Source organism: Phocoena sinus, chromosome 20 (genome assembly GCF_008692025.1).
Source record: "Phocoena sinus isolate mPhoSin1 chromosome 20, mPhoSin1.pri, whole genome shotgun sequence".
NCBI lineage: Eukaryota > Metazoa > Chordata > Mammalia > Artiodactyla > Phocoenidae > Phocoena > Phocoena sinus.
The window spans coordinates 47,336,478-47,358,801 of record NC_045782.1 but is presented as its reverse complement, the minus strand read 5'-3'; the positions used below and the strand labels follow the sequence as shown (position 1 = coordinate 47,358,801).

Here is a 22,324-nt window from a genome sequence, read left to right as displayed (position 1 = left end):
GCCTGCAGGTAGGAAATGTCCAGACAGGCGATCTCCAGAGACAGGAAGCACACGAGGGGCTGCCGGCGGGTGTGCGGCTTGCACGAGGGGGACAAAAGTGTTCTGAAATAGTGGTGATGGCCGCACACTTCTATATATACAGTAAAAAGCACTGAAGTGTACACTTGAAATGGATGAATCATACGGTACGTGAATCATATCTCAATAAAGCTGTCAGAAAAAGAGGGAAGAGACGGCGTTGGGATGCCTGGAGCTGGGCAGAAGGCAGTATCTGTCGATGGCTGGGCAGAGAACCTGCTGTTTCGCTGTCAACAAGGAGTGACCTCGGGCATGAGGCCGAGCGCGACCAGCCAGACTCCTTCCTATGAGCATACTGTGTGGGTGGCGTCCCCCAAAAGTGGGATTCCTTCTTCCCAGGGGGGTGCCCAGACAGCCAGGTGGGCCTCACAGCAAGTGGAGCCGAACCACCTGCCCGGGACTACAGGCAGCTCCACGCAGACAGCCACCAGCCCATTACACAGTCACCACACATCCCTCTACAAGCGACCACCTGCCACATCCCACCGTGAGAGGCGACCGGGGACCCGCCCCAGCCTCCAGATGCCGGCCAGCATCCCGCTGCCCCACCTCACACACCCTCTGTGGCAAGTGACCCCCAGGCTGCCCAGAACCACCCACTGCCCTGGCCCTGCCCATTCCTGTCCTGCCACTTCCTCTGGCAGAGCCAGGGCAGGGGCTGGGGACCTCGCGAGTACGAGCCCCTGTCCGCTCATGCCTGGCCCCAGGGCTGGCAGTGGGAGAGCCCACACCCTCCCAGAAACCCCCACATACCTAGCTCTGGCGGCCGCTCCCGCGCGGCTCCAACTGCTAACTCCAGAGTCACCCTCAGCAGACCTTCCCTGACCCCAGGGCACCCTGGCCCCTGCCCCCCAGGCTGACCCTGGCTGAGGAAGGCAGGGACCCGGCGGGGACGCTGCCTACTGCGACAGGCCAGACAGGCTGCCTGGGAGCTGGCTCTGGCCCGGCGTCCGCTGCCCTCATTTCCTCTGCTGGGGGAGGGGAGGCCACGGGCCGCCTGTCCTGCTGGTGCTGGCTCCTCTGCAAGACGCAGCTGGACGCCGAGAGCGAGGCCCCAAGGTGCCCAGATGAGGGCTACTGGCCTGGGCCACAGCTGCCTTCCTATCACTGCGGTCCAGTGAACTCGCGTGTTCTGAGGCGCCTACACACGTGTTACCTTGCTTTCCTCCAAAGACATGTCCAGGTGGGTAGGGCTGTCCCAGTTTACACAGAGGAGATGGAGGCTGGCATCAAGGCAGAGGCAGGCTCGGCCCCAGATGAGGCCCCGTGGGGCTCAGAGCCGCCCTGCAGGAGTGTCCTGGGGCAGCTATCGCAACGTGCCACAAACTGGGGCCTTAATGCACATGGAGTGTCTGACGTTCTAGAGGCCGGACGTCCTGTATGAGGGCCACACTCCCTCCAGAGGTTCCGGGGCACAACCCTTCCTGCCTCTCCCAGCTGTTGGAGGCCCCAGGCCTTCCTTGGCTCGTGGCTGCATCAGCCCAGCTTTGCCTCCATTGTCATGTGGCATGGGACATCCTCCTCCCTCCTGAATCTCCCCCTGCTCTCTTGTAAGGACCCAGCCATGGAATTAAGCCACCTTAATCCAGGATGGCTTCATCTTAACTTATTACAGCTTCAAATGCACTTAGGTCCCATCCTAAGGCTCCAGGTGGACATGAATTTGGGGGGATGCTGTTCCACCCATGAGCCCTTGACCTGGGGAAGGTGGAGGACAGGGAGGAGGATGGAGAATGGGTGGACCTGCTCAAGGGCAGTGACTGCAGGTGGCCGGTGACAGTGGGGCAGTCCTTCAGGGCCAGCCACCGAGAGGGACGGCTCCAGGCTCCTCAAGCCTCAGGCCACCGGGACCCGGTGACTCAGCCCATCAACTGAAATGAGAGCAGGGGTGAGGCTGAGGGCCAAGGGTGGGGCGGGGGTCTGGCTCCCCTCAGCCATGACCTTGACCACCCCCCGCAGGAGACCACAGCACCCACGGCCCAGTCCAGGCTCGCACACAGGTGAAGGCATCTGTGAGCGTGCACGCACTCGTGTGTGTTCACGTGTGTGAGTGCCTGCGTGAGCCCGGGCACCGGCGCGTGTAAAGCTACCCAGCGTGAGGGAGAAGCAGCCCCTTTGTGAGAAGAGCATAGGCTGGAGAATGTGCTAGAATGCAAAGAAACTGCCCAGGGGAGGACTGTGACCTCCCTCCTGCCCTGAGCTGGCCCATACCCCCAGACTCAGCCCAAGAGCCACAGCTTCCACCCTGGGGCCAGCCTTTCTCGGGGCGCGGGGAGGGAGTAACACTCCGGCCCTTGACGCCCCTCTCCCCCGAGCCTGAGTCGATCCGGGGAGGGCCTGGTGGAGGGGACGGGGTGCGGGTTGTGTCAGGCAGCATCTGCCTTCAGCTAGGCCCCGTGGGCAGCAGCCAGCGAGCGGTGGGCCACCAAGTTCAAGAACCACTGCCAACACGTGTCCGTCAGCCAGAGAGAGGGACCCCCAGGGCTGCAAAAGCCCGTTCCTGGGGGCCTCTCAGTCCTCAAGTCCCCAAGCGCACCCGTCCCCGTGCAGGATAGACCAGGCCCAGCTGGAATGCCCTCCCTGCGCCCTGTCCCCCAGCGACACCTTCACCCTACGGCCCGGGCATGCCCAGCCCTGAGCTGGCACCTCGCACACATTAACGCCGGTGAGCCGGCTCCCAGGGGGGCCAGGCGCAGGACGAGGACGTAGGCAGGCAGAAGCATGTGACCGAGAGGCTGGGGGCTGCCTTGTCTTCCACGAGCTTCCCCAAACTCCAGGTCCCGCCAAATGGTCCACGGTGACCCCTGCCCCAGGGTCAGCCTTGAGTGGTGCTCCCTGGGGACTGACCCTCACCCAGCGCTCCAGTCACCCACATGTGACCCTCAGGAGGGGACACCACAGTAATGCCCACCTACAGATTAAGAAACAGAGGCATAGAGAGGGCCATGGGATCAGGGAGGGGTTGGTCCACTACCTGCCCCACGGGGTCCTCAGAAGCTCCAGGCCCCCAGGCTCAGGACTGCAGAGCTCTGACTGAGGCCTACACCTGGCAGGCACCTGCTGAGGGCCTGGGCTGTACCCAGTCCACCCGGGCCCGGAGAGGGTAAGAAACAAGGGCAGCTCCCTGCCTCAGAGCATTCCAGCAGGAGAGGCAACCCCCTGCCCCGCCCCTTAGAAGCCACACCTTCCCCCCACCAGCCAAACCCAGGTGCTCCCAATTCCCACGTGGCACCCTCATCACCCCTCAGCTCTTGGCTTCCATACCCCACCACCCGGTCTCCCCAGAGTGAGGTTTCACCTATGTGGGGCTGAGTCTCAGAGAGGTTGAGTGACTGGCCCAAGGCCACACAGTGCTGACGTCACAGGGCTGTGACTGCCCAGAAATCCCCCAGGGTCACCCACATCCTAAGGAAGAGCTGGACCCCTGAGGAGGCAGCCCTTCCGGATGCCCACCTGCGCCGGCCCATCGCCCCAGGAGCACATGCTGGGCCTGGCCCCCTCCAGTGGCCTGCCCTGCCCTTATCTGATAGGTGGTGGTGGCCCAAGCAGGAGAGGAGTTTAAATGAGGTCCCCCAGCCCCCAGGCCTCACTCAAGTGTGTGCCTACAGCCTGAGCCTCAAACTCAGCTCCTGTCACTCTCTACATAACCGCACCATTTTCACCACCTATGTGGAGAACTGCCACAGGATCCACGACGGACACAGAGCTGGCAGTAGGCAGCAGATCTGGCCTGGTGACATTGTGAGGACCCTCTGCCCGGGCCAGGCCCCTCTGTCCATCCCTGAGTGTTGAGTGACCACAGAAACAAACTCCGAGACAGCCACAAACACGACTGTCCCCTGCCCTCCGAGTTTGGTGGACCCCGAGCAGGGTCCCCCCCTTAGACAGGAGCCAACTTCAAAAAGAACCATCTCTCCCCACTTTGAGGACAGGAAAGCCACATGCCACTGTGGCCTTGTCTCCACACCGCCCCCCCCCCCATAAGAGCAGTCTCTGCTCATTGAGAGTCAAGTTTTCACCAGGCGCTTAACTGCTAACTGAGCCTGGGGTAGGCACAGCTATTCCATTTTACAGGTGAGAAAACTGAGACTCTGGAAGGCAAGGGTGGGCGGGGGAGACTCCAGGGAGTGGGAGCTGGGCTCTGAACACTGGGCATTTAGCAGGAGGGCAGCGGACCCCACCCCACCCCCTCCCTAATGCCCACGTGGGGGCCAGCACAGAGCCCTGCACCCCAGCCAGCAACCCATTTCCACCATCCAGGGTGGCCCCTCCCACAGTGGGGCACAGTTCTCCCCTTCACGCCACCTGCAAACAGATGATCTCCCCTTGCCTCCTGACAACTTTTTTCCCTCCTAAGTCCTTAAACTGACACATTATAATTACATTGATCACAGCTGTTTACAGGGACACTTGCAAGAGGAGCCAAGCTCAGCTGTCTCTCTAAGATGGGGGAAGGGTCTCGTGCTGGGACACACGGGGTGTGTGTGTGGTGGGGGGAGGGTACTGAACCCACACAGGGCAAGTCTGGGCCCCACAAAGAGTGCAAGAGGCAGGGCGTGGGGGAGGGCGTCGCCAACCCTGGGTCAGTCCTGGCACACACCCCGCCACACTGCCAACGGTTCCAAGGCTGGACCCTCACTCCCCAGCAGCCACACTGCATGGAGCGCCGGCTCAGAGCCAGCAGGACACGTGTCCCTAAAGGTTGTCTGGGCCTGGGACTGCTCAGCAGGGCCACCTCCAGCCCCCGCCCTCAGAGCCCAGCCAGGGCTGTCGCTGCCAGATTCTGGGCCATCCACTGGTGACTCCACATTCTCCAAGCTCCAGGAGTCGCCTTGGGAAGTCATTTCTGAGCGTGACACCCACACCCTAAGCCCAGCAGAGGAACCTGCTGTCAGGTCCCCTCCCCCAAGAGCAAATGCCTTCAGATGGGGCCGTACCCAGGGGACCGTGTGCATCACTGCACGAACTGGACCCTACTCCAGGGAGGGAGACCCAGGAGAGGCCGTCACGTGCTCACCCGGCTTTGTTTTGGCTGGATTAGGCTGCGCCAGAGCCCCAGTGACATGTGGGTAGGACTCTGGACCCTTCGGCCAAGGCTCCAGGGCAGGGGTTTATCTCCCACTCGGGCCAAGGAGAGGGTGGTGAGGCCAGTGAAGACAGAGGGAAGAAAGCCTACACCTCCTGGTGACAGATGCGGGCCTCCAGCTGCCCCTGGTCCATCTGCCCACCACGGCCGCCCACAGCTGCCAGGAGGTCAGGCAGCCATGGGTAAACAGGCTGCCAGGGCCGCCAGCCTGGCCCCACGCCCCCTGCAGCCAGCTTGACAGCGCCACCTGGGCCTCTCCCTGCTCGGAGGGCCTGGGCATCCACTGAGGCCCATCTCTTCCGAGCCTCTGCTCAGTGGGCTCTGTCCTGTGGGTTGACCACTGCTCCCACCTCCCCATGCGGGCGACTGGGTGGCCTGGCAGGGCTTCCCAGAACCAGCTCCCAGCCTGGGGAGATGCCTCCCATGCTAAGAACATAGATCCACAAGGGGCCATGGTCACCTGGGCCTGGGGGGGCGACATTCCCACACCTCCCAGGGGCCCTTAGACCTGGCCACCTCCTCCCCTGGACACCTGGGGCCAACACGGGCCCTCCTGCCCGTTACCTGAGACGGAAGCTTCCACAGAGACAGGGGCAGTGCCCCCACTGCCCACCCCCGCTGCTGGAGGCCTCAGCCGTGCAGGTGCCAGCCCCAAGGCCTGCCCACCTCCGGGCTTCCAGGGGGTCCTGCGGGGAAAGCCGTTCCTTCTGCGGCTCCACTCAGAGTGGGGAAAGGGTTAACTTCCATGCAAAATAGGAAACCAGGGGCTCTGGAAGCATCATGTCCGCAGTCGGGCAGGTTAGGGGCGGCCGCAGAGGGCTGGCAAGGGGCGCGGCCAGGGGACTCACCGGGGTCGAAGTGAGAGCTGAAGGCGAAGCTGGGGTTGAAGAAGGACGACGACATGGCCAGGGCCAGCAGCGCGTCTTGGCATCCCCCGGCGGGCGCTGCGCTCAGGACGCCCGCGGCCCGCGCCGCGCCATCACCCGGCCGCCGCAGGTGCGAGCGCGCCTTGGCCGCCGCGCCCGCCCAGCGCCCACAGCCGCAGCCGCGGGGCCGGCGGGGTGCGGGTGCGGGTGCGGGTGCCGGTGCGTGTGCGGGCGGCGGCGACAGACGAGGCGCCTCCCCCGGCCGGCCGCGGCGCCGCGGGGCTCCCGGGCTGGTGCAGTCCGAAAACACCGGCGGGAGCGCGCGCGCAGGGGGTGCTCTCTACACGGCTGGGGGGGCACGGAGACGCGCGGTGGGGGTACCCGAAGGCTGGGGGGGTACGGAGACGTGGGGGGGCACGAAGGCACGAGGGGACACAGGGACGCACGATGGGAGATCCGGAGACGCGGGGGTGGCACAGAGAATGGGGGGGCGCTGGGAGGCGGAAGGTGCGGGGGGAAGGGGGCGGGGAGGGGGATACTGAGGGAGCTCAAGAGACGTAGGATGGGAGACCCGAAGGCTCGGGGGCACGGAGGGTGGGGGAGGGGTGCTCGGAGGCGAAAAGTGCGGGGGTGGGGGAGGGACGGAGACTCAGGGAGGGGGCACCTGGAGGCGCGGGGGTGGGCAGAGGCGTGGGGGGGAGGAGCGGGAAGGCGGGGGCGCGGCGGCGCGCGCGGGGGTGGGCACGGTGGCACGCAGGAGCAATACGAAAGCGCGCGCTGGGTGGCCCGGAGGCGCGGGCCCCGTCACGCGGGGGTCGGGGCCCCGCACGCGGCCTGCACACGCCGGTTTCGGAGGCAGCTTGGGTCCGGCCCCGCGCCCTCTGGGCGGCGCCCGCGCCGGCGGGGTTGGGGGGGCTATTTTTGCCCAAACCGCCCGCGCCTGTGCCACGCTGCGACAACCGTGGAGAAGGAGCGGCCGCCCCCGCCCGGGAGGGAACAGCGCCGGGCGTTTAGGGCGGACGCGGCGGCGCCGGGCACCGAGGGACCGTCCCTCCCCGCCGGCTGCGCGCCCTGCCGCGCCATCTTGCGTGGATGAGGCGGCTTCAGGAGGGCAGGCGGGCTGAGCGCGCAGGGGGCTGGGAATCGTCCCCTCCCCACCCCCTGGGTTAGGGGAGAGAGTTACTATGTAGCCAGGATTTGAGTTTTATGTAACTTGGGTCACTCACTCTACGTCCATCCATTCATTCTCCGGCCAGATGAGCAAAGCTGCTTGGCTGACCCAGCTGGAAGGCAGGGGGTTTGTGGGGGCAGGAGGGGCTCCTAAGGCTTTGGGGAAGAGCAAGGATCAATGGAACAGGGGTGGCCAGGGACAGAGAAAGGATGGTGAGGGCCAGCCCTCAGGAGAGGATGCCAGGACACATCCTTTTTAACCTAAGATGGCCCGTCGTGTAGACAGTTCCCCCATGGGCAAAGGAAGGGGCCTCCTCTCCTCTCAGACCTTCGGGGTCCCCTGCCGTGGGTGGCCCCAGCAACCTCAGGCCTGTGGAGGAGCATGGGGCATCCAGAACCTTCTTACTGGCCCTGATGATGTGGCCACTACTCTAAACAGCTTTGCCCCAAAGGCCTTGTTGACGAGGAAGGAGCCACAGGGGAGTGGCCAGCAGAGGACCTGGCCTGTGAGAGGGGCTCAGATCCCAGGGGCCTGGAGGGGCAGCAGCCACAGGCGCAAGGATGGCTGAGGGCTGTGATCCAGGAGTGCACAGTGTGAGGGGGCTGGATCCACAGTGGGGGGGGGTCTTCCCTCCCCACCTAGGAGGAAAGCCCAACACTGCCCACCCCCATACCACGGGCCCTGCCTCTGCCCACCAGGAAGATGCCCCAGACACCTGGACCTCGACGCATCCGGGGGACTCCCTAGGGACAAGCAGGGAAATGACCAGTGGCCCTAAGTTGTCCCTGTCCAGATTCTCAGCACCACCATGGCCAGCCTCAGTGACCAGGATCAGAAGACCCTCTGTGAAGACCTCCGTGACATGGGTTGACCAGTGAACACACACACAGTGCACACACACGCAGTGCACACACTGGCATACAGAAGGCCGGATCTCGGGGGCGTTAGGGTTGCAGATATCCTCCAGGGTCCAGGTGGGGCAGGAGAAGTCCACCCAGGGCTGCAGGTCCAGCACTGTCACTCCATTTGACCCGAGTGACACCTTCCCCCCGTGCACTGGGGTCCTCTGAGATTCACTGGACCCAGGAGCCCTGCTGCTCCCCTGCCGTGGTGACCGTTGAAGCAGAGGTGCCCTGAGTTCCTCCACCATTGATCTGTTCCTCTGGCCAGCGATTCCTGTGTGTGGCCGGCCACCAGCACTCACTGGCTACCACAGTGGGGGGCAGGAAGCCTGGCACTGGAATTTAGTGGGGAGGGCTTATCTGCACTCTTCCTGGGGTTGGGACAGAACTGCTGTCTTGGACTCAGGGTCCCCTGAGTTCAAGACCTCCAGGCCAGCCATGAGCCCAACCCTCAGCTGGCATGACAAGGCCAAACAGACAGGACAGAGTGCTGGGCCCTGGGAAGGGTGGAGCTGAGAGGCTCAGTGCATGGGGCTCTTTCCTCGGCCTCAGGACCCAAGGACCCGTCCCCAACACACACACACACACACACACACACACACACACACACACACACACTTACCTGTGAGAAAAGACAGAGAAGGTAGAAACCTGAGCCCCAGGGGCAAAGCTCCCACACGTGAAACTGGCTTATCCAGTGCTGGGGTCAGGGTATGCAGGGGTGAGGGCTCACAGGGGTAGACCTGCCAATTGGGGGTGACCAGTGGCCAGCCTGCCCCAGGACTCCTACAGAACTGGTTTCTGCCTATCCCGGAGTGGTATGAGATCCCTGCAGACGTGCCCGCCGCCCCACCACCTGGAGGGAGGCAAGATGCCCCAGAGTCCTACATAGCCGGGTCAGGGGCCAGGCCTGACAGTGGTGAGGGCTGGGGTGCCCCACATGGAGCGACCACTGCCTCAGGTGTGCCTCCACCTTCAAAGGCCAGGCTGGTGGGGATGCCTCGTCTCTGCTTCTCTTCCACGGGCATGAGAGCACCCTGGGCCTGTGGCGACCGAAGCCTCGGGCAGGAGCCTCAGGAAAGACAATATGGAGTCAAGGACAAGCCAGGGGTAGTAGGGGGGGAGCACCTTCCCCAGAAGGAGCCGACCCCCAGGGAGTCTGGGCCTAGAGGATTTCCAAGAGGGCCCAAGGCCCTGGGACAGAGGGGCGAGGCCTCCCAGGTCAGGAGCAACATGGGGGCCAGACCAGGGCTCAGGTGAGGCGAGGGAGGCACCACAGGGCACCAAAAACTCAGTAATGACATCCATCGACAGATGAATGGATACACAAAATGTGGTGGATCCATATAGGGGAATATTACCATCAGTGAAAAGGAACGAAGCGCTGACACGCGCTACAGCGTGGATGAACCTTGGAAACGCGCTCGGTGGAAAAAGCAAAAGGACAAACACCATAGGATTCCACTCATGGGAAAGACCTAGGCTATTCAAATGCACAGAGACAGAAAGTAGCCTGACGCTTGTCAGAGGTCCAGAGAAGGGGAAAACGGGGCCTCTCTTGGGGGTGATGAAAATGGTCTGGAATTTTATAGAGGTGATGGTTGCACAACCCTGTGAACATACTTAAAAACAATGACATGGACACCCTGAAATGGCCAACTTTACAGCACGTGAATTATATCTCAATGAAGCTGTCAAAAACAAACTTGGTCATCAAGGTAACTAATATTTTAATGCAATATCTTAAAGAATCAAAATTAATGAGAAAAATCCGTTATGAGCAACATATCGCAATTCTGAATCAAGGCAGGAGCAGAAACAGTGGTGAGCCATCTGGAGCCTGAGGCCAGAGAAGCTCTGGATGGCTCACCTGTCGGCCTGGTGCCCCTTAAAGTCACAGCCCTGGTAGGCACCTGGTCAACCTGGTGGACACAGCTGCCTCTGTGTCCCTCCAGGAACCTCCAGGCCCCAGGCCTACATCCTACCTGGGTCCTCACCCGAGGCTCAGGAAGGGGATCAGAGGGGGCGGTGGGCTGGGGGTCGGGCAGACAGCGGTAGGAGAGAGGGCTGGAAGCAGGGGGGCATGAGAGGGTCCCAGGAAGGGGCTGTTGAGTGTCCTGGGGCGACCATAACAAATGACCACAAACTGGGGGCTTCAAACAACAGAAATAGATTCTCTCAGTCTGGAGGCTGGAAGTCTAAAACTGAGGTGTCAGCAGGACCGGGCTCCCTCCAAAGGTCTAAGGGAGGACCCTCCCTGCCTCTTCCAGCTCCTGGCGGCCCCAGGTGTTCCTTGGCCCATGGCCATATCATTGCAACCTCTGCCTGTATCCCTCCGTCGCCACATGGCCTTTCACTCTTCTCTGTGTCTCTCTTCTTATAAGGAACCAGTCACTGGATTAGGGCCCATCCTAATCTAGTGTGACTTCATCTTAAGGGTCACATCGGCAAAGACCCTATTTCCAAACAAGCTCCCATTCAAGGTACTGGGATTAGGACATGGACATATCTTTTGTGGTAAAGGACACAGGGGCAGGGCCATGGGGATGGCCAGCACCTCTTGAATCCTTCCTGTAATAACCCGCATCAGCATTTCTGCACGAAAGGCTGACCCGGATTCAGCCCACAAACCCACATGCTGGGCACCAAAGTGCAGGGCCCCAGGGACCCCCCTGCCTGCCGGGACCTCACCCCCCAGCGGACTTCCCCAGCCCACTCCTTTCTGCTACACGGGGATGTGGTCCCGGCCTGAGGTGGAGGCAGGGAAACAGATGTCCCTTGTTGTAATCACGCTTCCCCACCCCCACTTCTGTGTGCACGGGAGGGGTGCCAAGGGGAAATGCTGTCCCCCACCCGAACTTGCCCGCAGATAGGCCCCAACCTCAGGCGAACCTCTCCCCCACAAGCCCACCCACCACAGCTGTGCTCTGCAAAGTGGGGGTGAGAGGGGTTCCAGCATTTGCCAAAAAGACCTCAGAGCAGGTGCACCTGCCAAGGGTACCCGGCCTCCCCAGGAACGGGAAGATGCTGCCTGGCGTTCTGAGCCAGCCAGGGGGAGACGCCATGCTCTGAGGAGGCTGTGGCTTGAAAGAGCTTTGTCCTTATATAAAAACAGCTCCCTGGAAAAGAAGAGCTAATTCCTCTTAGGTGTCTAGGACTCACGTCATGGGGCAGGGCTGGGCTGCGGGTCTCTGCAGGGGTTTCCAGTCTGCAGCAGGAGGGCCGAGAGCCCACTCGCCCCCCTCCCGCGAAGTTGTTCCAGGCAGGCCGGGGGGGGCAGTGCCAGCCCCTTGAGGGCCCGAGAGACCAGAGTGTCCCAAGGGGACAGTGCCTGCCGTGCCTGGGCACAGGGGACAATGGTATCCCCAGAGCTGTGAGCTGGTCCCCGTGGCCTCTCCAGGCCAGCTCAGCCCAGAGGGGGGCCGGTAAGCTAGGGCCAGGGCTTCAGGAGAGGAGGGGCGGCCCAACTCTGAACCGAAATGAAACGGGAGGGACTGCCCAGGGGACTGGCCGTCTGTCAGCTCCGGGCAGGTGCTGGTCCAGGAGCCCGCCCGCCCGTTCCCCAGCCCTCGCTTCATGGCCTGGGCAGGGGTGGGCACGGATAGGGCCTTCTGGAAGGTGCCGGCGGAGGGGGTGCTCAGATAACATAAGCCATTTTAACGTGCACAGCTCCGTAGCGTTTAGTGCATTCACGATATTGTGCAGCCGTCACCTCTGTCTGTTCCAGAACATTCTCAGGACTTCAAAATAAACCCTGTACCCGTTAAACAGTAACTCCCCATTCCCCCAGCCCCACGGCAAACACCAATCTGCTTTCTGTCTCTACGGATTTGCCTCTCCTGGACATTTGATACCAATGGCATCACAGACTATGTGGCCTTTTGTGACTGCCTTTTTTCACTCATTGTGGGGCTGTCAGGGCTCATTCGTGTTGGAGAGCGTCGGTGCCTTGCTCCTTTCATGCGGATAACATTCAACTCTATGGACAGACGTGTTGAGAGATGTCCCTGCTGCCTGTTGGGGACCAGAGTGCAGGGCAGGTGTGGGTGTGCAGGGGGCGCGGGGCACCTAGCCTCGGCTGGAAATCTGTAGGGTAGCCCTTTTGAAGAGGAACGTGGCAGGACCATGGAAACTTCCATCATTCATCCTGGTCCTCCCACTCTGGTCTCCCACAGTGTCTCTGATGACAAAAGCACTGGGACCTGGGACTTCCCTGGTGGTCCAGTGGTTAAGACCCTGCACTCCCACTGCAGGGGGCGCGGGTTTGATCCCTGGTCGGGGAACTAAGATTTCACATACCGCGTGGCATGGCCAAAAAGAAAGAAAGAAAGAAAAGCACTGGGACCTGCTCCGGGTCCAGCAGCAGGTGGTCAGTCAAGGAACTTACTAGAACATCCTCAGCCTGCTGGCCTAACACACAGCCGTCTTACGTCATGGCAGAGTGCGGCGACACATGATAAACTTTTGTGCAGAGAAAGCAATCTCAGAGCTATAGGAGCGCCATGTAAAATGACGGGGGCAGAAACCCCTGCAGGGGACAGCTGGTGATGGAGGGCTGGAAAGAGGCTGCACAGACGTCCGCACCGTCAGGGGCACCACTCTGTAAAATACTGAGGCCGAGAAAGTGAATGGACAGTGAGCCGTTCCCTTCCAGGTGGGCCACGGCCAGGGGGGTCTCTTGGTGATGTGTCCCTCTCTGGTCCCCCGTCCTCACCCTGGTGACTGCCCTGTGAGGGCCCTTCCCAGGGAGAGAGACCAGCCCCGCCCGGGGTCACACAGCCCTGCACCCTGTGCCTGCAGGAGTCATCTTGCCTGACGGAGACCTCCCTCTCCTCCCCTTGCCTTGACAGCCAGCCCTGGCATGGCTCCCAGCCCCCCACAGTGACCAAGGGACAAAGGACAGCTGCCCAGCCTGACTTCACGTCAGAGGAGGCCCAGTCGTCCAGTCTTCTGCTGCCATCTCGGACACACTGGCAGCCTGTACCCCCTGGGCCATCTCCTGGACCGCCGCCCCTTCTCACCCCCATGAGGCCAGCAGGCAGGGTGGGACCTCTTGCGACAGATAGCAAGTCTACTCACTCGGCAATGTCATCACTCTCCCTACCCCCACCCCAGGCTCGGGGAGGCCAGGCGCTGCTAATGGTCAGTCTGCCCAGCCCGGTGTGGACGTGCCAAGTGCCAACGAGCCCCTGGGGGCGGCCAGTGCCAGGCTGGAGTACCCAGGAGAGGCGGTAGGACAGCTGCAGCCCCAAGATGTAAACAGGCCGATCGGCTGCAGGTATAAAAGCTGGAGCCCCCGCAGCCTCTCAGCACCCCCAGCCTGACCCGCCTTCCCAGAGCCCTCAGAGAAAGCCAGGCGAAGGTGAGCCCTGCCCGGGGAGGGGTGGTATGGGCACCCAGCCGGGCCAGAGCTGCCCGAGCTGCATGGCAGGGGCTTGGGCCTCGTCTTTCGCTGGACAAGGGGAGGCCCTGGGTGCTGGGGGAACCCCAGGGAGGTCTAGGAGAGGAAGAAAAAGAGGAGGAAGGAGAGGGGCAGCCCCAAGGTAAGTGGGTCTGCAGGGGTGGGCACGTGTGCACGCATGTGCCTAGGCAGGCCTCCGAGAGCATGGCTGCAAGCTGGGGTCACTAGGGGGAGGCTGAGACCACCTAACAGGGCTCCCAGTGCTGAGTGGGGGAAGGGCCTGGCAGAACAGAGGCTCCAAGGCCCCCAGACCCACCAACTCTGGCAGGCATGCTGAGCCAGCTCTGGGCCCACATGCCCAGCCCCTGTCCCAGTGGGGCCCCAAGGCCTCCATCACCCCTTCCCACCTCCCTCCAGCCCATGAGGCCTTTTTCTCACTGAGCATCTGAAGTTGGTGATTCAGTCTCAGGTGCTAGATGCAGACCACAGCACCCAGGAGGGCCACATGGGCGGTCCAGAGTGGTCTGGGGACAGGGGAGGGCCCTGCCAGCCTTGGAAGGGGCACAGAGAATGCAGCAATACTGGGCATACGTGGGGGTCTGCGGCGGGGCGGAGCCAGGCCTTAAAGCTATGACCAGCTTTGGCTATGGAAGGCAGTGAGGGGGGAGGAGAGGGAGGAAAGCCTTCTCAGGGGGAAGGGCGAAGAGGGCAGGGCCCTTCCAGGTGTTGGGGGCACCCCAGGAGGTGCCAGGCAGCCCCCTCCCCACCCCCCTCCCCTCTTCCTGCCCTGACTAGGTATGCCAAGTGAGACTCCATCCCAGGCCCTGGACCAGGTGCTATAAATACACCAACCATGGCCTGAGGCCCAGGCCCTGCCTCTCCTGCTGTCTCCAGCTCTGATCTCAGGCTCCCCTGCCTTCATGGGGGGTGGGGGTGGGGGGATGCCCCGGAGAGCAACTGGGTGGGAGCAGGGTGGTAAACAGCCCAGCACAGGGCGCCCACAGCACTCTGCAGTCAGGATGTCAACCCCAGGCTTGGCCAGACCTGGCCTGGAATTTGGTCCTGTCCCTCTTCCATAAAGAGGGTGACATTGGCCCTGGGCAAGGCCCCGAGTGGCAGGCAGGGAATCCCTTCCCTCCAGAATGGACCCCATGATTCCAGCGTATAGAGGGGAATCACGGTCTCACCATGGGATGCAGGGTAGTGGGGTCTGTTCTGGGCCTCCAAGGCCTGTGCCTGCCCTTGATCCCAGCTGACCACCCCCACCCCACCTCCCGGACTGGCTGCAGGGACTTGTCATTATGGATGACATGCACCACAGGATCCAACACCCTTTCCCCACCATCTCCTTCCCTCATGGCTCCTTGCATGACCCTGCGAAGGGGCAGGGCAGGGCGGGCAGGGGTCTCTCCATTTCACAGATGGGAAGCCTGAGGCCCAGTGCAGCTGGGGGGCACGCCCAGGGTCAGGAAGCAGGACACAGCCCTGGGCTGGATCCAGCCCTCCCTGCCCCTCCGCTGCAGCTTGAGTTGCAACCTTTGACCCGTGGCTTCTCCACTGGGAGGAAGGAGCCGCCTCCGGCCACTGCCTGGCTGGCTATGCCCCGCAGGTCACCGAGCTGCCTCCCCTGGCGGCGGGAGTAGGTTCCAGAAGGCTCACCACCCCGTGAACTTCAGAAAAGGCCAACGAGCCTCTGAAATAGCTGCTCTGCCACAAGCCCCAGAACCCAACCCACCCTGGGGACAGCAACCCGAGAGCTCCGCAGGTCACAAGGCACTGTGTGGGGGCACGGGACAGCCCGGTCCCTATGCCCAGACCCCACCTGCCCAGCTGGAATCCCGGCCTGCCTCAGTGGCTCCCGCCTGAACCCCCAAGAAGGGGGGACACCGCTGTGGGCACCTCCTCAGGGCAGATGCACAGCGGGCTGCCCTCCTGAGCGCCTGGGAAGGGGGTGGGGCCATCCTGCTGGAGCAGGTCTGGGCCTTGCCCAGTCCAGGGCTGGCTCAAGGCTGGCCTGCGCGTAGCGTGCCTCCCAGCTGGCGGCTAGTGTCCAGCCAGGATGACCAAGGCCCGCCGGTCTGGGGTCCGGGAGAGAGAGACTAAGGCCCTGGGCCCTGAGTCCCGGCAGGAGGAGGTAGTGCTTCAGGTAACCAGGAAGGCTTCCCAGAGGGGGTGGCTTTGAGGTGAGCCTGGAAGGACAGAGGAAATTACCCAGCAGCGTTGAGGGGTCAGGCAGCGCCTCCTCCGCCTCTTCCGAGCAGAGTGAAGGACTTCGTGTCTATCACTTATCATCTCAAAGTCTTGGTCTCTTCTGTGAAGTGGGGTAACACCTCAGGGTGGCCAGCTACCAAGAGGCAGGGCTCAAATGCATCTTCCTCAGGGCCTGGGCACGAGGGCCTCTGCAAGGCCAGGGCCCCAGCGTGCTGGGAAACCTGACCCTTCCAGCCACCCTCTGCAGCCAGAGGCCCGCCTGGGTCTGGGTGCCTGGGGTCCCCACTCTAGGGCCAGGAGCTGGCACCAGGCAGGGTCCAGGCAGAGCACCCTTTCCTGCCCAGCACACCCGCCGAGCCGGCTCCCTGTCCCCTGCAGGGCCAGGATGGACGAGGACTTCTCCTCCCAGATGAAGAAGATGGCCTTGGCCATGGGCACATCCCTGTCGGACAAGGACATAGACCTGCTGCCCACCGACATGAGGCACCATGGTACAGCCCGCCCCCGCCCGCCCTGGGCCAGCCCCACTGTGGACACAGGAGCCCCCCTGGGCTGGGGGAGGGCACAGGACCCAGCAGCCCCCACCGCAGGGCAGGAGTCGCCCTCTGGGCCCAGGCCCTGGCAGTCCAGCCCCGAGGCGGATGGCCCTGGTGACACGCCCGGTCATCCCCAGGCTCCTTCAACTACATCAAGTTCTTCGAGTACATGCAGAAGTTCCCGGCCTCGGGGCAGCAGGAGAGTGTCATCCGCAAGGCCTTCCAGACCCTGGACAAGGACAAGAGCGGCTTCATCGAGTGGAATGAGATCAAGTAACAGCCAATGGCCGGGGACAGGATGTCCTGAGCTCTGGGCCCCCTCCCTGGTGGTGGCTGGGGATGAGGGGGTACTGAGCCCTGGGCCCCCTCCCCGACCTACAGCTACCACGCTCACCCCAGAAGACCTGGTACCCCCACTGGGCTCCAGCAGGCCTTGTGGGAGATGGGGCCAGGCTAGAAACAGGGTCCAGGGGCACAGCACTGGGCCTAGGCCCAGAGACCCCTCTCCAGCTGGGCCTCAGTTTCCCCAGCTGTAAAGAGGGGAGCAGGTACCTTGTATACCATTGGGCACCAGCCAGATGCCCCCTCAGGCCTGACCCAAGCCCACCCCTGGCCCCAGGTACATCCTGCACATCATCCCCAGCAGCGGGCCCACCACCCCACTGACGGACGAGGAGGCTGAGGCCGTGATCCAAGCAGCCGACACGGATGGGGACGGGAGGATTGACTTTGAAGGTGGGGCAGCAGACATGAGAGGGGCAGGGATACCTCTCAGGACTTTCCTGCCCCCCACTGCCCATCACTCGCACTCAGTTTGCCCCATGTCCAGAGCCTGTCTCTGTGCAGGGCTGACCAGGCTCCCCACTGCCAGGCAGGGACCCCATCCCCCAAAGCTTTCAGCCACCTGTGGTGGTCACCATCATCCTCATTCACAGATGGAGAGTCTGAGTCTCCGGGATGCTGAGGGGGCTTGGGCATTTCACCAGGCCCAGGGGAGCTGCTGCAGGTTTCTGAGCAGGAGAGAGGTGGCCCAAGCCGGCTTTGGGGAAGGTCAAGGGGGCAGATTAGATGGGGGGTTTCCGAGATGGGGAGGAAGGTTTGAGGCAGAGACCAGGGCCTGAGGAGCTGCAGAGGTGGACGCAGGTGGAAGGAGGTCAGGTGGGCCAACAGCTGTGTGTGAGTTGAGCGGGCGGGAGGGGGTCGCCCAGGAGGAAAGGCATTTGTGGGGCAGGCCTTCCCTGAGGCTCCCCATGGCTGCCCTGGGGTCTGCATCATCCTGCTGCCCACCCACCCAGATGCTGACCCGAAGCCTGGAGGATGGCCCTGGGGACAGGCAAGCACAGGCTCAGAGCCCCAGACAGACTGGGGACTGTCCTCACCCCCCAGGCCTCCACTTGCTGCCTGCAAATACCAGCAAACCTTGACTTGTGGGGTGGTCGCAAGACTTCAAAGAGGGGCAGCCAGGCCAAGGGGTCTGTTTAGGATGCAGCCTCTCTGTGCCTCAGTTTCCCCACTGAAGGCATGATGACCACAGGAGCACCAGCTCAGAGACTCTGAGGGGAACTGCTGAGGGTTCATCGTAAGACCCAGGGTGGGTGAGCTCCCCACCGCCAATCTGGCCGGGCACAGGGCACACGACAACGGTGTGGGGCACTCGGGCAGCCAAGTTCCGGTCCTTCCTGCTCCCCACCCAGGACTCAGGAGGGCAGGATGCAGGGCCCCCCTGGACCGCGAGGTGCCCCGTCATAACGGAGGCTTCCCGCTGGGCCTGCAGGGCTTGGTGGGGCACGAGCCAGGGGGTTATTTACTAGAAATCTGTCTCCTGTTCTAGAATTTTCTGAATTGATCAAAAAGGAGAACACTGCAAAGAAGAAGTAGCACCACGTCCAGCCCCAGCCGGCTGAGCATCCCCCAAGGGGCACCGTGGGTTTCGCGAGTGCCCCATGGAGGCCATGGGAGCGGACGCAGCTTGAGGCAGGAAAATGGAAGAAAAACAGCATTAAATGAACCGCAGCCCATGTGTTTGTTGGGTGTTGCAGCGTCAGCTGGGGCAGGGGCAGGGTCATGGGTCTCTGGGCGACAGGTGGCGGGCAGGGTGGCATGGGGGGTGCAGGAGGGAAAATGGAAGACCGGGTGGTGGGTGTGTCCAGCCTTCTCTGCCCCTTCTTGTTCCTGCCTCACTGGGGGCACCCTCAGAGGGCAGTCCCCCCTCCAGCCCCGACACCTCCTGGATCTGACCTCCCAGCATGGTGCTCTCTGGGCCCAGACCCCCTACCCCCCGACACACACCCAGCCCCAGCCTCCTCTGGGCTCTGCGCAGGCTGCTCACCAGGCTGGGTCTTAGGCCGCTTGGAGTCCACAGCTCAGGGACAGCTTCAGCCCCAGGGTGCCTCTGAGGGGTCCTGGTACCAGCCCTGCACCCTGCACTCCGGGCTGGACGTGTCCAGGGCTCAGATCTCTGCTGATATCTCCTCGCCTCCTCCTCCCGGTCTTTGAGAACCCTCCCTCTCTCTTTTTTTTTTTTTCTTTTTTTTTGCGGTACATGGGCCTCTCACTGTTGTGGCCTCTCCCGTTGCGGAGCACAGGCTCCGGACGCGCAGGGTCAGCCGCCATGGCTCACGGGCCCAGCCGCTCCGCGGCACGTGGGATCTTCCCGGACCGGGGCACGAACCCGCATCCCCTGTGTCGGCAGGCGGACTCTCAACCACTGCACCACCAGGGAAGCCCCCACCTCCCTCTCTTTGAGGCCTCCTCCCCTTCTCCCCAAGCTCATCCTCCTGTAGGAGTCCTCCCCAACCCCACCCGCCTGCCCCAGCCTCTGCGCCAGCCACACTCACCCACCCGGTGGGCTCCCTTCTTGTGCTTTAAGCACCTCTCTCCTGTACTCCTGACTCCTGTGCCCATTCTGGCTGCCTGACACCCCGCTTCATGTGATGGAGGCGTCTCAAGCTTAACGTGCCCAAGGCTGAGCTCCCGTCTTCCTCCCACAGCCCCACCCTCAGTCTTCCCATCTGTTGGCTGCGTCGTTCCTCTGCTGCTCAGGCCGGGAGCTCTGTGGTCACCATACAGAGGGTGTGGATGTGCTTCCCACTCCATCCTGGGGACTGGTAGCCGGGAGAGCACTAGGCCCCCATCCCAGCCCCCTGCATCCACGTGCGTGTGATGGGTTCCCTCCTCCAGCTGCCACGGGACTCCAGACTCTCTAGGATGGAGGGGCCAAAGGTGGCTGGATCACCCCAGGGTGAAGGCACCGCTCTCAGGAGCCCCCAGGCTGGGCTGTTGCAGGAGCAGCAGCCTTTGAGCCAAGCTCACACACCATCCTCGGCTCCTCTCCCTTTCACACCCACCTGCAAGGTAATCCCACTAGCTCTGCCCTCAAAATGCATCCAGAGTCCCATTCCCCCACCATCTGGGCCACCACCAGCTCTTGCCCAGATGACCACCTTGGCCCCCAGACTGGCCTCCCTGCCTCTACCTTCCAACAGTGGGTTCTCAATATAACGGCCAGAGATGTCCTTTTAAAATACAAGTCAGACCCGTGGCTTCACTCGGAACTTTCCAGAGGCTCCCCTCTCATGCAGAAGAGCCAAGTCCTTGGGATACCCACATGCTTCCTGACTTTAGACCCTCCCACCCTTACTGCAGCCACACTGGCCACCCCACTGCTCCCCAGCCAGGAACCACCCTGCCCCAGGGCCTTTGCATGTTCCCGGGCCTGCTATGCTCTTCCCTAGACATCTGTCTGTGTGACTAACTCCCTCATCTCCTATATTTTCCTCAAATGTTACATCCCAAAGAGGTCAACCCTTCCGCCCTGTTTCACATTCCACTCTACCTTGCCCAGCATTCCGCATTCTCCTTAATCTATTCTCTCCATAGCACTAGCATCCCCTAATATACCATATGAGTTGCCTATTTATTGTCTATTATGAGCAAGCAAAGCATCAAGGACATGGGTTCTGAGATCCCAGAGAGGAAAACCCAAGAAGTGAGCCTGACATTGGCACAGGGTCCCTGCCAGGGTTTGCAACTGGTGGAGACGCTGAGTGGCTAAGGAGGGCGTCCGGCAGTCTCCTGGGTGTTCAGTACCTGCCAGGGAGGAGGGTCTTTGCTTGTGGGTCCTATGGGGCTAGGAGTGAGGAGGGAGGACAGGAGTATGAAGCCAGTCCTCACAGAGACTGGAGCCCAGCCTCAGCCAGCCCAGTCCTGTCCTAACTGCCACCAGAGCAAAAGTAATCCCTCTGGACCAGGGTCCAAATTCATCTCAATGCAGACCACACCTGACTGTGCCCATTCATCTGCATATTGTCTGTGGCTGGTAGAGAAAAATAGAAAGCTGGTGTGGCTGCTACTATCAGATGGAGGACACTTTAAGGCCAGAAGCTCTGCTAGGCAAAGAGGGACAGTCTGTAAAGATAAACAGTCAACTCACCAGGAAGACACACAGCTCTAAATTTGTATGCACCTACTAACATAGCCTCAGAGCATAAAGCAAAAATCGGCCAACTAAAATGAAAAAGAGACGATGCACAGTCACAGTTAGAGATTTTAGCATTCTTCTCTTGGGAACTGATAGAGCAAGTAAGAAAGAAATCATCAAGGATATAGAAGACTTAAAAAAACACAATGGATTAACCAGAGAAGCTAGAAGGCCAAGGAGACCTTTCATGGGAGGCTGGGGCCTAACAGATACCCTCACCCCTGCGTACGGTGCCACCCAGCCCACTATCCCTACCCCAGGGAACAGGAATGGCGTCTCAGCCCCCCTTCTTTGGGGCACACCTGTGCAGGTGGAACAGTCCAGCGGGGCAGGCCTCCCACCCCACCCCCAGCATTGTAGCCTCTCAGGGACACGTTTTCACCAGCTGGGATGTGTGAGATGCCAACACAAGGCCCATGGGCAGTTCATGGGCACGACGGAGACCCAGGATGACACAAAGCTCCAAACCAGTTAATGTCAGGAGCAAATTATCTGTGACAACAAAAACTTGAATAAAATTAAAGCAAAGAGCTCAGATAATAGCAGAAGTGAAGGAGTATAAGGGATGCAGAGACTGGTACAGAAGGACACCCAACCTGTCCTTGTGAACAAATGAATGAATGGATGAATGGATGGATGGATGGATGGGTGGATGGATGGGTGGGTGGGTGGGTGGGTGGATGGATGGATGGATGGGTGGATGGGTGGATGGGTGGGTGGGTGGATGGATGGGTGGGTGGGTGGGTGGGTATGTGGGTGGATGGGTGGGTGGATGGGTGGATGGGTGGGTGGGTGGATGGGTGGGTGGGTGGGTGGGTGGGTGGGTGGATGGATGGATGGGTGGATGGGTGGATGGGTGGGTGGGTGGATGGATGGGTGGGTGGGTGGGTGGATGGGTGGGTGGATGGGTGGGTGGGTGGGTGGATGAACAAACAAATGAACAGATGAATGGAAACCCGTAGACCAGGAGCTGGGGAGTCAGGCACCATCTCCCTGATTGGAAAGTCACCACCATCCATTCCTCTGCTTCTCTGGCTGTGCCACCATCTCTCCCTGAAAGTCACCCCAAGTACCTGTCTTCCCATCTGCTGAAAACCTTACTTGCAAAAATACCATAGTTTAGAAACTCCCAACAACAGCTTCAGGTAAAACTACATTTTGGGGGTGGATCAGAGCATCCAGAGGCTGCTTCTCCCCGATTTGGTCCCTGCCCTGCCCCCAGAGCCTCTGGCCTGGAGACCAGTGAGCGGCCAGCTCCCTCTGCTTCTGTGCAGCTCAGGGAGGGTCGAGCAGACCCAGCCTCCGAAGCCCGCAGCCTGCTGAGCTGGTGACCCACCGCCCCTCGCCTGGCAGAGCTCACTCCCAAGACCTTGCCCCTGGGGCCCAGCCCCTCCCCACCTCTTTTCTGGGACTCAGGAGGAATGCCTCAAATGGCCAGCCTGGCTTTTAGAACAGCAGGCAGAGACAGCTGGTTGGCTGAAGTGGGTGGGGAGCTGGGAGGGGCTCTAGGCCCAGTGGGAAGGGCTCTAGGAGCAAAGCTGTCCCAAGGGGAGACAGGCGGGGGCCAGGAGCGCTGTGGGTGACTAAGCAAAC

General features: G+C 61.7%; 2 protein-coding genes across 2 annotated transcripts in view; one reads left to right on the top strand and one right to left on the bottom strand.

Moving 5' to 3' along the window:
- The window catches only part of AATK (apoptosis associated tyrosine kinase), a 38,050-nt gene extending 31,983 nt beyond the window's left edge, over positions 1-6,067 (bottom strand). Inside the window, exon 1 of the mRNA XM_032617503.1 lies at positions 6,013-6,067. Within this exon, the coding sequence (XP_032473394.1) occupies positions 6,013-6,067 (55 nt within the window). The remainder of the gene's footprint in view (positions 1-6,012) is intronic.
- A 10,033-nt stretch (positions 6,068-16,100) lies between these two features.
- On the top strand, positions 16,101-18,129 carry PVALEF (parvalbumin like EF-hand containing). The gene is made up of 4 exons (XM_032617203.1): positions 16,101-16,206; positions 16,389-16,524; positions 16,871-16,986; positions 18,083-18,129. The coding sequence occupies exons 1-4, from the start codon at positions 16,101-16,103 to the stop codon at positions 18,127-18,129; spliced, it is 405 nt and encodes a 134-aa protein (XP_032473094.1).
- Positions 18,130-22,324: the final 4,195 nt, after the last annotated feature.

Coding starts and splice junctions, on each gene's coding strand:
- PVALEF (XM_032617203.1), top strand. CDS start 16,101: ATGGACGAGGACTTCTCCTCCCAGATGAAGAAGATGGCCTTGGCCATG. Junction 16,207..16,388: donor CACCGACATGAGGCACCATG/GTACAGCCCGCC, acceptor GGTCATCCCCAG/GCTCCTTCAACTACATCAAG. Junction 16,525..16,870: donor ATCGAGTGGAATGAGATCAA/GTAACAGCCAAT, acceptor CCCTGGCCCCAG/GTACATCCTGCACATCATCC.